This window comes from Cyprinodon variegatus, unplaced genomic scaffold (genome assembly GCF_000732505.1).
Source record: "Cyprinodon variegatus isolate N-32 unplaced genomic scaffold, C_variegatus-1.0 Scaffold118, whole genome shotgun sequence".
Classification (NCBI taxonomy): Eukaryota; Metazoa; Chordata; class Actinopteri; order Cyprinodontiformes; family Cyprinodontidae; genus Cyprinodon; species Cyprinodon variegatus.
The window spans coordinates 1,046,269-1,061,068 of NW_015150571.1; the positions used below are offsets into that span (position 1 = coordinate 1,046,269).

The 14,800-nt window shown below is 36.1% G+C and overlaps 1 protein-coding gene across 2 annotated transcripts in view; it reads right to left on the minus strand.

Annotated features, from left to right (window-relative positions):
• unc13c (unc-13 homolog C (C. elegans)) overlaps positions 1 to 14,800 on the minus strand; it is a 168,437-nt gene that overhangs the window by 42,062 nt on the left and 111,575 nt on the right. For both annotated transcript variants that reach the window (XM_015375423.1, XM_015375422.1), the window contains exon 20: positions 4,681 to 4,807. In XM_015375423.1, the coding sequence (XP_015230909.1) occupies positions 4,681 to 4,807 (127 nt within the window). The remainder of the gene's footprint in view (positions 1 to 4,680; positions 4,808 to 14,800) is intronic.

Here is a 14,800-nt window from a genome sequence, read left to right on the forward strand (position 1 = left end):
ATTTTTATGCATAATGAATAAAGATTAATTGTACATAGATATACAACACAATTTTACTTTCTTAAATAACTGGCAAAAAATACTTGGTACTGTAATTATCTAAAATGTACAGGTCCATCTATGCATTAGTGGCCAAGACCACTTTAGAATTAGATGTACATTTACACCCCTATTGACGACACATGACATCAAAGAGACTTCAAAGCTTGCCATAAAGCCAAAGCTTTTAATTTACAAAATGTGGGAAAATCAATTTAAACTGATTACACTGAACCAAATGCTAAACAGATTCATGTTTGGTGTGATAAAGGCTGCAGGTCATGCAGATCTTAGTATCAGGTAGAAGATAGTGGAGAGATTAGACAACCCTGTTCAGATAGAAGAAAGGAGAGAGATGGAGAGATGGAAAAGTTAGTGGTATAATTATGCAGCGTTGTCTTTAACTTCAGCATCTACCTATGAATTTGTAATCAGGGCAATGAATCCAACCTGAGGAATAATCTAATTTCATTTTGAAGGCAGTGGCCACCTGGGATAATGCTAATAAAGTAACACATGTTATGGCAGAAAGGTGAGAAAAATAACAAAACAGAGGATAGAAAATATAGAGTATGGAGTTGACGAGCCTAATCTGCAGGCTATGCCTCTGGTAAAATCAATTTGAAGTAAGACAGCGTTTGAGTGACAGCATTGGATACAAGATGAGTCATTAATATGATAGACTGGTTGGATTGGAGAGAGAGCACAGCATGCTCCTCCTGCGTTACATATGTTTACATCACAGCTATCCTTGCTTTGCTGCACAAGGCTATGCGTGCAAAATAAAAAAGGCCTTGAGATAAGATGCCTTTATGCTACAATAACATTTCATCATCAATATAATCACTGATCAAGCTGTTTGAAGTCTTATTCCTATGAACTGAAAGGACAGATGTTCAATGTTAACAAGTCAAAGTCAAGTCTAATCTGGACTTACTGTTTCACTTTTACAAAAATTCATTTTTTGTTGGAAAGCTGCTTTGGAGGAAAATTTAGAAAGTGTTTAGAGATTGTTTTAATGTTCTACACCTAATTCTAAGAACACAAAATTACCATTTTGAGTTTCATTTTGTAAGCTTAAAGACATTCTAAAAATAACAAGAACAATTCTTGTGACAGAAAGGTTTTTAGTTATGTGTTCAATTTATCTCTTGTTCTTTCTTTCTTGTTCTTTCAGTTTTCAGTAATCACCATTTATGTCTTGTAAAAGGGGGCTTTATCATGCAAATGCATTAAAACTTTTTAAAATGTTATTTCAGCATCAAAGAAATAATATAAATGTAGCTTTTAATAGTCTGGGTGTATTTTAGCATTCCTAAAGAAAAGTCTGCTCTACTTGGCTGCTCAAACCACATTTATAAATGAAGTCATTTCTTATTTCTCCATTCAGGTTGATTCATTGTAAGGTCCGTAATCACACCGTGCTTACGTGCTTGTTAAAACAATAAAGTATGTGCTAGTTGTCCTAGTTGGTAGAGCTAGTCAGATAGCTTTTCCAAGTGGTTTTAATGCAATGAAACCGGCTTGGAAAAAAACACAACCAGAAAGTAAGAAATATTTCATATTGAATTAATATTTTGTTAAGTGAAAGGAAGTATTTCATCATACATAGTATAGAAAAGGCATTTTGTGAGACCTTTACGACATAAAAAATAATAATAAGACTTTCACTATACTAAGCATGAAATTATCATTATGATCCTGTTAAACATCAGAAACGTTGGTGACTTCATAACTAAGGTTTTAAGAGGTACAGGTACAGGCAGAATGGCCATGCATAGGCAGCCTAGTGAGGAACACTATCTCTGTATTTTTCCTCTGCCAAGGAGGTTATTTTTTTAGGAGAGTTTGTGTGTTTGTCTGTCTGTCTGTGTGCACGGTAACTTGAAAAAACGTATTTGTGATGGTCCAGATCAAATTCTGGATACAGGAATTCTTTTAAAAGATTCCCTGACATTGTAAGATAAGAATGTTTAGCGGAACAAGCAGTTCTTCACTAAATCAGAGGTGTGACTATTGAAAGCCTCACCACCAGACGCAAAAAGTCTGGAGGTGTTTTACTTCAGACAAAAACACAAGAAAAGGGAACATTAGTGGTTTGTAAGCAGAATCAATTGAAAAGTTAAATTTGTTACCAGAGTCATGCCTCATGCCAAACATCAATTCATTAAGAATTGGTAATAATCCAGATTATGTGTGAGTTTTAGATATAGGCGTAAGTCACAATTTGGGGAACAAAAATTGCTGCTTGGCGGTGATCTGGTCTCCCCCCTAAGTACTTTTCCAGTTATTATTATTACTACTTAGGCATCTTTTTCAACCAGCGGCGATCCTACAGTTCTCTCTTTGATGGTTGTCAAAACAGGTGACTATAACCATGAATGCTTTGATACACCATTACAGAAAATGAAATGGAAAATTTTACTGTTCCTACAATATTTTTTTTTTTTTGCTAGAACAGCATAACCTATTATACTGAGTTTCACATTTGAATAATATACAATAATGGTATGACAATGCCATTATCGTATATTACATCAACATATGAAGTATATTTATTGAGTTGTTTTGAAATAAAAATGAATAACATTGTCATTAAAACAAATTATGCTGGCTGAGGTGGACAGCCTAAGTGTTTTGTGAGAGCATTTGGCTTAAGATAAGTTGCCTGACTTGGTAAGGCCCACTAGTTTTTAATTTACTGGCTGTTATTCTTGGAAATAAACATCATCTATTTAAATGGGCATTTGTATGAAGTTAATGCTTGTAGTGTGTGAATGATAGACTCAACTTTGGCTACTTAACTTCATCTCTCAGTTACAATCTTTTTTATTTGGTTGGCATGCCTTCTCATCACAGGTATTGGAAAGCCACTGATCACTTCATCTACGCATTTATCCTGCTTCCGTATGGATTAATTATACCTTTTTAAGTAATTTATAAATATTGGTCATTGTGTAACATGTATATTGGGAATTGACAGACCTAAAGGTGTCTCATTAAGACGTATAAAGACAACCCTACAGGGGTCAACAAGCTTCAGTAAATGTCTCACAGCAATTGATTGCAGCTCAGATTTATTGCTTAGTCCTGCTTCCACCTCATGGGGTTTGGACTCATAAAATTCTTGTACTCGTGATAAACATAATGGCAAGTTGCACAAGAGCTAAATCTCACACAGACAAATTTTGAACCATAAACAAGTCCTGCAAATTAAACTCTTTTCATGACACCATTTCTTGGCCACATTTGGTTAAAATTTATATATGAAAAGTCAAAATGTTCTTCCGAACAATGTTTCTCTTGTCTTTACAAAATAGATATTATGTTGTAAGTGGTAAGATTTTTGTTATACAACTGCAATTAATATTTACAGTTTATATTTTCAGCTAAGCTCTTCTCTACCTCATCATTATCTAAAACTCTAAATATCTTAATTTCCCAGCTCTTGCTGGTGTGTTTGTTACTCAGTTTATGTTACAGTAGCAGCCATTGAAAATGACCTTTTCCAGTCAAATGCCAACTAATGGCAGCCCACTTCCCTCCAAATCCCAGCAAAACCCCATCCAACTTCCAGCCACTGGAGTGACCCCCTTATTGCATGTTTTTTTACTATGACTCCACCCTTTCACAGAATTACAGAGTCTGACCATGAGATAATGCTTCTCTTTAGATGTTAATGTTCAAAAATCATGACAGATGGAATATTTTAGTACAAATGTGGATGTTTAAAAAGGAATTGTAGGGGACCAACCAAGAGCCCATCAAGGAGATGTGAAAATGTTAAATGGCTACTACTGTAGCTGCAACTCTAGCCATGTTTTGAAAATAGCACATAATCTTTTTGGAGATGACTTGAAAGACCGATACACTATTTTGAGCCAGTGAGCAGAACAGTGACCTGTTCTGCTCACTGGCTCCAATCGATTGGTAGTTTAGGAAAGCCGAGTAAAGAACCGTTGAATCTCATTAAATACTGTGACATCTAAGCAAAGGACAAGTCTTTGAAACAGCTATTTCTGTAAGTCGCAATGGTTAAAATGCAAAATGACTTAAAATTTGGGACAGGACACTAATCAGGACATTGCAATTTTAAATAACATAAACAAAAATATATATATAATTCAAATGGGAAAAGACTAAAGACGTAAAATTGATAAAAAGTCAAAATGACATATTTAAAGTATAAAAATATTATTTCATGTGTTTTAAACATATTATAATATATTTCAGAACTAAACAGCAATGACTTCAGGAAGCACTAAGTTAAATATGTCTTAAATAATGTCTTTTTGAGGATAAATCTTCCTTATTTTGGTAAATAAAAGCAAAGCTACATAATGGATCCAGTACAAAGTGAGGACTGCAATCTGAATACACGTTATAGGTCTGAATATAGTATTTGCATTCCAATGGCAGTGAGAATACTTTAACATACACTCTCTTGCCCTTTAAAACAACTTTTCTTTCATTTAAGAAGGCTTTTAGCAAACTAAGATTTATGCAAGGGGAATTATGATTAGAACCTTGTTTTTAATCCAAACTGTAATATAAATTAGGAACTACATAGCAATAACCTTTTGGATTTTTGTTCAAAAATGACAGGGTATTTTTTCATATATTTATGAAATGAAAACTTACAGAGAGTATTCTGGTGGAACATCCTTGAAGGCTGGCACATCACGGACATACTCATTATGGAACCATTTGACTTTGAAGTGAAGATTCATGTATTCCGTGCTTTTGCATAGGCGATGCTTATCATGCTCTGTAATGAAGATTAAGAGAGAAGAAAGGAAAAGATTCATTGTATTAAAAGAAGTTGGTACAGGTACAAAAATGTTTTAACTAATGCAGTATTACATGCGTTGCATGCAATGTTCCTTTAACAGAGTTTTAAAAGATTCATAAGAGCGTACAGAAACACAAACTACCATTAGGCAGATGAGCAGTGGTTGCTTTCATACCAACATCCTCACTGGCCCAGTTTTGTAAAGCCTGCAGCTATTAATGCTAGAGAAAGTAACACTAAGCTTGTAAATGTGCACAACTTCTTCTTAACAACGGGAGTTCTTTTTAATTATTGCCAACAAACTAATGCTAAAACAGAGCAATATTTAAATCAGCTGACATGTCTGATGTGCTGAGTCACTGCAGACATTTAAAAAGAGTAAGACACTGCTGAGGAAATCCCCTGCAGACGAAATTCAAAGCAATGGTGAAAGTGAGGGCAGAGGAAATCCAAGAAACAAGAGAGAGCCAGTAAAGAGGAGAGATAGTGAGAGTGAGTACTAGACAAAAGACCAAGGAGGAAGAGTAGCATGGGTAAAGGGTAGCACGTTAAATAACAACACTTAGAATAAAAAATAAATATATGGAAAGATGAAGACCAAAAAGAAACAAACTGTCTTCAATCAACTGCAGCACAAATAATGTAGGATAGTGTTGTGAAAACTTCCCTTTTACACATTTCTTGTTTTATCCATTACTAACATGTTCTTCTATACAGGTGGAATAATTCAAATTATCATTTTATATATGCTAATCCGGGTTTTAGTAAAATATCTGACAGTACACATCCTTTTAGGCAAAGTTCTTTAGCATCAGCCACACCTGATGACTGTCAGAATATTGAAATGACTTAAATAGTACATGCCTAACGACATGAAGTAGGCATAGAAAACTTGACACATTATGACACAATTTAAAGAACTTCATTAACAGATCTGAAAGTAAATTAGTATTTATGATTCAACAGTAAGAGAAGACAAAGCAAACTTCCAAAGAGGGTTTCCAAGCCAAAGCCTCTGCAGATAAAAAGGGGACACAAAAGCTCCTTTAGTACTAACAAAAAATAATGTTCATGATCCAAAAGACTTTTAGGAAAATATATTGTAAAATACTGACACTAAGGGGGACATTTCTGAATTTGCACCTCAGTTACAGTATGTCCAAAGTATAACTACAAGTATTTTACGAAAAGACCATTGCGGCGCCAGTGAAACATGGTTGTGGTAGAAGAATCATCCTTTTCTCTCTGTCTGATACCTAAAAAAAAACAACAACAAAAAACCCCAGCAACACTGTGGATGAAATAATGCAGTTCTTCATCTCTAATTTGGTCCAAATTTCCTCCATAGATGCTTGATAGCATTTCAAATGGACCAGGGTTTCTCTGATCTAATCTTTTATTTACAATTGACATTTCAGAACAATTTCTGAATTGTATTCAATTTACTCGGGTCATCTTTATATGATGTTAACATTTGATGCGTCAAAATAGTAGTGAGAAGAATAGATGAATAAAATATTTGGCTCTATTTACAGCACAGAGGGTAACTGAGCAAGTTAACATCACATGAAAAATAAGAGTTCAAAAGAGAAAAGACTGGAAGCATGTGCAACCTGTCAATCAATGCAGTGAAGCTCTGCAACTGTGCTTTCATGTTTAGAAGGAGGGGAAGTAATTACTGGAAAGATTCTCATGGGTGTGGCAATAAAAACTGCAGTGGTCTATCTTCTCAGGCTTTTGCATCTCAATCAATAGAGGATCTCTGACAGTATTGATCAGTAAATCTAAACTGCACAAAATAGGAAGTCACAAATGTCATCCCTCTTTAAGTAAAGTCATAGTAATAATAGAAAAAGTGCCAGCAGTGGCTGCTATATTAGAGGGACATTTGAACAAAATCTATTGGTTTCTAGAAGCAGCTACAGAGAGATGATGGGTGAGGATTAAAACATTTTTGTTGTCACACCAGCCAGCACATATGTCAGCATATTTCAGTGTACTGTCAGAGAGAGAAATAAAAGCGAGAGCTTTCATACAAAGATCAGTGGTTTCTGATGGGGGCTTTGAGACAAAATGGCAGAGGTTTGAATAGACATATGAAATCTTATAGAAACTAAATAAAAATTAAAGAGAGTGACTGGTGATTTGCATGTGAATCAAAGCTTAAAACAGGAAGAAATTACATTTTCTAAAGCATGGCCACAAGAAGGCATAACAGTAATGTAAATGGCTCCAGCAGTTTAATAATACAAAATCCTGCTTGTGTTGTATAACAGAATCTCATTGCATTAAGTTTTATTGTTAACAGAGACATTGCAAGAGGTAGAACATCTATATATATATTTTTAATGCCCTTATCTATCAGTCATATTAGCGCTTTTATAAAGAGGTTCAAGACTAGAGTGTACTGCTTTGACTTTTTCCACATTTTGTAATTTAACAACTAGTGGCCTCAATGCATTTAACAAGTGGAGAGAAAAGCATACAGTGTTAAATTAAGAACAATCTGAAAAGTGCAGTGTGCATAAATATTAAATCCCTTGATTTCAATGGACATACAAATAATTAAACCAAAACACATCATAGAGGTCAGTGATAAAGCCTGGAAAAAGTTTAGGGAGGGCTATGTTATAAAAGTGAATGTTTTAAGCAAAAATTCTAAACACAAAAAAAATTCAAAAGTATATAGTAAATCTGTCAGAACGGCAGAGATCCTCGGCTATGGGTGGCTATTAGCCATGCACTTCATTATTTTGGCAGTTATGGGAAAATGACAGGAAGAAAGCAGATGGTAAAGAAAACAAACAAAAAATAACATAAAAAGTTATATTTTTTGCATAAACAAGAAGGGAGAAACATAACAGAAATGTACTTATTTTTAATCCACATGCAGCATTTTCTGCATAAGCAGATTTAGATACAGTAGTTGCCTCCCACTGGAGGAAACCACATATCATTCTCCTTCCATATCTTCACAGATACAGTAGTAGCCATTCAAAATTTCCCCTCTTTCCTTGATGGGTCCTTGGCTGATCCCCTACAATGCCTTTATAAAAATCAATCTTTGCAGTAAAATATTCTTTCTGTCCTGATTTGTACATTAAGATCTAAAGAGAAGCATCATATCCTGGTCAGGGCCTGTAATTCAGTGAAAGGGTGGAGTCAGAGTAAAAGAAAATATGCAAGAGGGGGTCACTCGAGTGGCTGGAAGTTGAAGGGGATTTTGCTGGGAGTTGGAGGGAAGTGGGCTGCCATTCAGCTGGCATTTGCCTGGGAAGAGACATTTTGAATGGCAAGCTAAAAACGTAATGCTCTAAAGAAATAAATTCAAGCATTAGTAAGTTAAAAACAAATCCCAACCACATAAAGTGGTCAAAATCTTAAAATTTGTGCCATATTTTTTAAACAGGACTCAGCTATGACAAAAATGTAGGATGATGCCTGTTCAGCCTTTCTTTCAGGTAACAGAGCAAATTGCCTCTTTATGTCTGCAAAACACCAATTAAAGGTGATGGTTTCTATTTAATGGGATAATAACATTTGATATAGGAGAGTGCATATTACATGTCCTGATCTTTGTGTTTACCTAAGATTGGTCAACATAGCCCCCCCTTCCCCAGGCTCTTTCTACAAGGTAACTCTTCCCCATCCCCCTTTCCAATGTGCATCATCTTATTTCACTCTTGTCTCCAGGGTTTTCTCTCTCATTTATGTTTAGACAGCAGTTTGTTCAGAATGCAGACATCCAGTTTTTTGGTAGAGCATATGCTGCAGTTTTTCACATTTGAAATTAGAAGAGCACAGACTTCATGCCAAATCAAAAGGTCAAATGATAAGGTTCAGAAAGTATCAATTCTTATGGAAAAATAGTCCTCCACTATAGAGACAACACTTTGTGAACATTTACACAAACAGTGTAAAGAAAATCCGTCGGTGCAATCTATTAATCTTGCTTCACATCACATTTCTCCTTTCTGGATGACATAAATTAAGGCAGCATAGTCAGACAAACAAATAAAATGAAAGAATGTGGTATATACATCCACACATCAGAGCTGTCTTTAAACCCAAAGCCCTGCACTCTGGCTGTCGTCCTTAATCCCCATAAGTGCTTTGGTGCTTACTTTGATGAATAGCATGCTACACACCCCGAGTTCAAAAGAAAATATTTACACATGCAAATTTTCAATGAACCTGTATCTCAATGCACTCAAAAGGTGCAACACTTTTTCCATCATTTGAAGACTCACAACCATGTATCAGATTGTTTAAAATGCTTTAAAGAGGAAACATTCCTCGAAGCACAGTAAAACACAATTTCTCCTACCCCGTCTTATTCTTCCAGGGAGAATGCAAACAATAGGATGTAAAGTCTATACAGCCAGCTCTGTTGGTTCTGAGCTCCTCTCTCAAGTGTACAGTATGTTAGAACAAGTTAACCCAAGAGGTATCAGATTACCACTTAAACGGATTCCTTTTGATGTAAAGGAGCATTTCTATTTAGAAAGCTTTGTCTAGCACAAGGTTTTTTAATGAATTTCTCTTCTTTATCCACCCGTTTTTATTGATGTAATTTTATTATTTTCTAGATACTTTTTAATTTGCTCTTCTGTTTTATATTTTCGTTTATCTTTTGAGATAAAGACAGATTTCCCATGATGATTATCTTTTAGGTTATCTAACTAAACTTGACTGCTCTAAGATTGTCCCACATGATGAGCTTTTTCCCTCGATACCAAACAAAAAGCCCAGAAAGTTCACCAAGGAACCTCAATGCTGTTACTGTATCCAGTATCCAATTCTTGTGATGTTAGGTAGGAAGTAAAACAAGAGATTTGCTTTTCTAGCACAGCTTTCTATGTTTAAACAACACACTAAAGTAGCGCCCGTATACTGCCTAAGGGACTCCAATCTGTCTAGCCATTATATTTCAGTCACCAGCAAAACACCAATACCTGGAATGTTTTTGCTGAAGGCAAATATTGATCTCCACCCTGGAAGGAACCAATCAACCATTTTTTTGCCAAGAAAAATGGCTTCAGATTTAGTGAAGTTGAAACTGCTGGAAACCCCTGAATACTTGTTAGAGCATGACTTAGAGATAGCAACATAACATTATTTATTAAAGGTAAGGGGAATATGCTGAGATTGCAAAATGAGACACTTTCCTTTCCATGACTATACAATGAACCCCTGCATACAAACAAGATCAGTAAGGAACACCACTAAATAAAACCAGCAAACACCTAAGATCAGCTGCATACTGCATAAAACCATCTAAGATATGATGGACTTTTACAGCATCCTCTACAAAACCCCTCAGAAAACCATTCTGTAATGTTTCTCTAGCTTCACAAGAATGTTAAGTGGACAGTCAACCAGCCCAGATACCTTTAGTGATATAGTAAAAACAAAAGTTATGTTCACCATCCGTTCCTCCCCAGAGACAAAAATCTGATAGTTCTGAATTGAAGATTGTAACTATTGCCTAAGGCCTAGGTCTCAAACCATTTGATAAGATTTTGATTTTACACTTAAAAATTGTGTAAATATTAAGTGATATTTGTTATTTGTAGTGTTTGTCTGTATATATGCATAAATCTAATGAGGATTTATAGTGTTTGGGTCTTTAAGGTGTTTGTAGATATAGGTAAGTTCTCAGTATAACTTGTTTTTGCAATACTAAATCCAACAAGCTTCAAAATATTCCTACCTTTCAACAGCTTAAAGCAATCTTTTAATTTGAGAAACATTTTTATTCTCCTGGATAGTATTATAATGGGGTTTGGAGTGGCCAGGCCAGTGTCTGGGCTTGGATCTGATAGAGGATCCATGTAGGAAGCAAAATATCCAATTTATTCTTGCCAGATGCCTTAATACATTTACCTTAAAGCTTAATGTGGACCTTCAGGAATTAACAGCAAGAACCTTGAAAGATGCAACAAAAACACTGAAATAACCTTTATTTATTCCATCGTAAAATAATTACTTGTCTGACAGGAGAAGTGTTTCTACAGGATTCATAAAAATAAAAAATAATAAGAAACAGGACAAACATATTTTAACAAAGCCTTTAAATTACGATGCATTCTGCATATTACTGGGGGGTAAAACTACAGCGATGTCATTCGCTGTCAACTTATTTTAGCAAAAACAAGCTGCAGTAAAGGCCACTGCTTCCATCAACAGTTAACCTTTGAGGCCAAAGCAGTTTTATGGGCAGAAATTGCCATGGTCTCACCTGGATTCACTGGTTCAGTGAGGTCCTTGAGGGAGCAGGTGGGATAAACCCTGTAAATATGAGTCCAGATTGTTTCAGTAGAGAGGAGTGCGGTCATTCAGCTGCAGAAAAAGTCTAATGCAGTACCTGCAGAGATGGATCCACTGTGGCAGTGTCACTTTAATAAGAGAGCCAGCTCTGAATGGCAGCTTTCCCATGTATTGATTGGACACACACATACACGCACTGTGTCACACTTTGGCAACCCTTCTGCAGTGCGCTCGGATTTCACACACCCTCGTTCTGTCACCTAACATCTCTGAGTAAAGAAACCACATGGAACTAAGGTCTCAGATAGAAATACAATGCAATGTTCAGTAAGTTTTTTCTTTAATAATATTGAAAGTTGGTTACTGAGAGGTCATAGGTATATTTACAGATCAGGCATAACATGGTGACCAGTAGGTGTGATACATTAGGCCTTTTATCTTCAAAACTGAGTAGGATTTGACTAAGTAAGCCAATGCCACATAGTGATGGTTAGATCACTGGGTGAGATTATCAAAAAAACTTCAGCCCTGTGGGGTGGGGGTTCCTGATCTACAGTGGTTATCATCGATTCAAAGGAGTCCAGATGTGAAATGGTGGAAAAGCAGCAACATGGCTGTGGTTGGTCAAAGTGCTGTGATGTATGAGAGGAACATAATTTGACCAATTTGGTCTGATCCAACAGATTAGCTACTGTAACTTGAACTGCTGAAGAAATGAATGCAGGTAATGATATCAAAGTGCCAGAATAGAAAGAGCATTGCTGTTTTATGGTTATGGGATTGTAAAGACCAGCCAGGGTGCCATGTACTTTTAGCAAAGCTCTGCTGCAAAATCTTAAGTGGTAATTTGACATTTATCGCCTAACTAGAAACTGTTTCAGACACAACGTTTTTGACACTTGGTGAAAACATGTATCTCACATTTTAGCAGGCCAATAAGCCTTATCACACCAGTGGTCTTAAAGTGTTTTAAAAAGACAATCCATTAGTATATAAGATCAAAACTTTTTCATTATAATAGTCTGAGTTTGAGATACTCAAAAGGTTTGTATTTTCTAACCCAATTACTTTTGACAAAGATTAAAATGCTGTTTTCCCCCAATGTTTGAGTTTGAGCAACAATATGGAAAAAAAAAGGCAAATGAATGTAACAAATAAAGTCAAAGCTTGTATTTCAAAATGGATTTTATCGAAGGATATTATTATTCAATTCAGTTTAGTTATAAAGTGCCAATTAACACATTTCATCTCAAGCCCCTTTAGAGAGAAACACTAAAAAAGTTGAATACATCCAGTCATTGACTTACAAGATATAATCCTCCTGGATGAGACTGCGGCGATGAGATTCACTTGCATTTTATCTCCGACTCCTCAGCAATCCCTCACACCAAGCATGCATGTAGTGAGAGTGGAGATGAAAACTCCCTTTAAACAGGAAGAAACCTCCAGCAGAACCAGGGTCATTATAAGCGGCTTTCTGCCGAGGATGACTTGGGTTCAATTAGATAGAACCAGACATACAGAAAGAAGCAAAGAAATACATACAAAGAGATACAAAATGTATCTGTCAACTTGCTCCACAGTATGGCGAATTCTACTAGTAAATGTAACAGGACTAGACTGGAAACAGGCCAATCTCCAATATCTATAAACAGAGGTGCTGATGGCAGCAGCACAGCTGATATTTCAATTCAGGATGGAGTCACAGCTGAACAGAAACAGGCCAGATGAAGCTACTATGATAAGAAACAGCAGAAAGAACATAAAGTTATGAATGGAACTTGACAAATACTGCAGAGTGGGAGAATAGAGATAGAATGAATGAGAATGAGGAAAAATGGTCTCTATGTCATCCAGCAGTCTAAACATATTCAATTCGGTTTATTCATATATCGCCAATTCACAATACGTCATCTCAAGGCACTTTACAGTTCATAAGATCATCCAGTCAAGTTGATTCAAAGTTTTCTTTCTAAGGAAAACCAGTTGATTGCATCGACTCATTGACTTGAAGGCAATCCCTCACACTAAGCATGCTTGGAGCGACAGTGGAGAGGAAAAACTTTTAACAGGAAGAAACCTCCAGCAGAACCAGGCTCAGTGGGAGCAGCCATCTGCCGAGGCCGACCGGGGATCAAGGAGAAACATATAGCAGCACATATAGCGGCTCAGGGTAACCTATTTGGGTATATCTATTTTGGATGAGGTATAAGAAAAATAGAGCCACGATAGGACCATGGTAGAGCCAAGGAGAAATAATTATTATAACTTAATTTCTCCAGGCAAAGGAGGTGGATTCTTAACATATCTAAAATGTATTACTAGGACGTGATTTACCATTCACTTGACCAAAAACTGGGCCCAAGTGAAAGCTTTTTAGTGAAAAGACATTTTAATGGAAAACACAGGGGCTAAATTACTCCACAACAAAGATTATATCTCATTTTAAATCTTTTAAATGTCAAATAACTATACAAATAATAGAACGATTTCATTTTTTTTTTTTTTACATTACCTTAAGTTAAATTATTCAGCATTCAAAGATGAAATACAATTGCTTGACAGGATTTACTTTGCAGAAAATGTGCATCAAATTGAAAAGTTGCAATTGTAAAGGGTAAATTTACTTTTATTAAAAAGAACTTCTATGTTATGTTATGCTAATCCTGGTTCCAGAGAACGCCTGATGGTTTCACATATACCAACTCATGAAAAGGATTAAAGAATGCAATGCATTATATGTGCCATGTATTTATGCATGAAAAGTCATTTGGTCGGCATATTTGGTCTGCACCAAAACCGGTTTCTCCAATCAAATTGCACTTTTTGCAAGTGGGATATAACTTACAAAAAAAAAGCTATTGATGTGATGATTGTTGTTCCACTACCAAAAAATGACTAGGGCAAGACAGAGCAGAGACCAAGAGATTGAGGAAAATTACAACGGGAATCCTTGATGTAGCACCATGGTCTTGCATATTTGTACTGTTTTAACACCTGCAAAGTCCTGGTGAGAGTCAAGAGCAGCTCATTCAATGCAGATTTCAATACAGTTTATTTCTATAGTTGGAAAAGCTTCAGAGAATAAGCTGACAGTGATTCCCGGCATGCTGGCAACAGTGTTGCTAAGCAACAGATGGTTAAGCAGGTATGATTTCGATACTACACCTACAGTGGTTTGCTAAGTGCAAAAGAAGAATTATTTCTGTAGTTAGGTTAAATTGAGTGCAGTTTGCATTCACACCTGAACCTGCGTGGAAGCAGGCTGAGATCAACTTAAAAAGTGTCTCATGCTCCAGTTGTTTTTTGTTTGTTTTTTTGTTTTTTCTGGACAAAGTTTGGTCTGGACCAAGTTTATCTTCAATCTGTTTACACCGTCACAAAAGGTTTGGACAGAGGAAGGAAACAAACTTGTCTCTTTAGAGTGAGCAATATAGCAGGTGTGAACAAACTCTTAATGTGTGTAGACTAGATGTGAGATGGTGGCCTGGCCCTCATACCTCCCCTGTTAGGTTAGCTGAGGTTTTGCACTGGCACTCCTCAAGCTTGATTCAAAAGCTTGGGGCAGGCCAAGCCTCAGCTCCAGGAGCTTCTGCAGGTCTAGACCAACATATCAGAAGGATTTTAAAGTCGATTTTCTGAGCTATAGGTAGCCAGGGTAAAGACTTCAGAACTGGACTGATGTGCTCTATTTTCTTA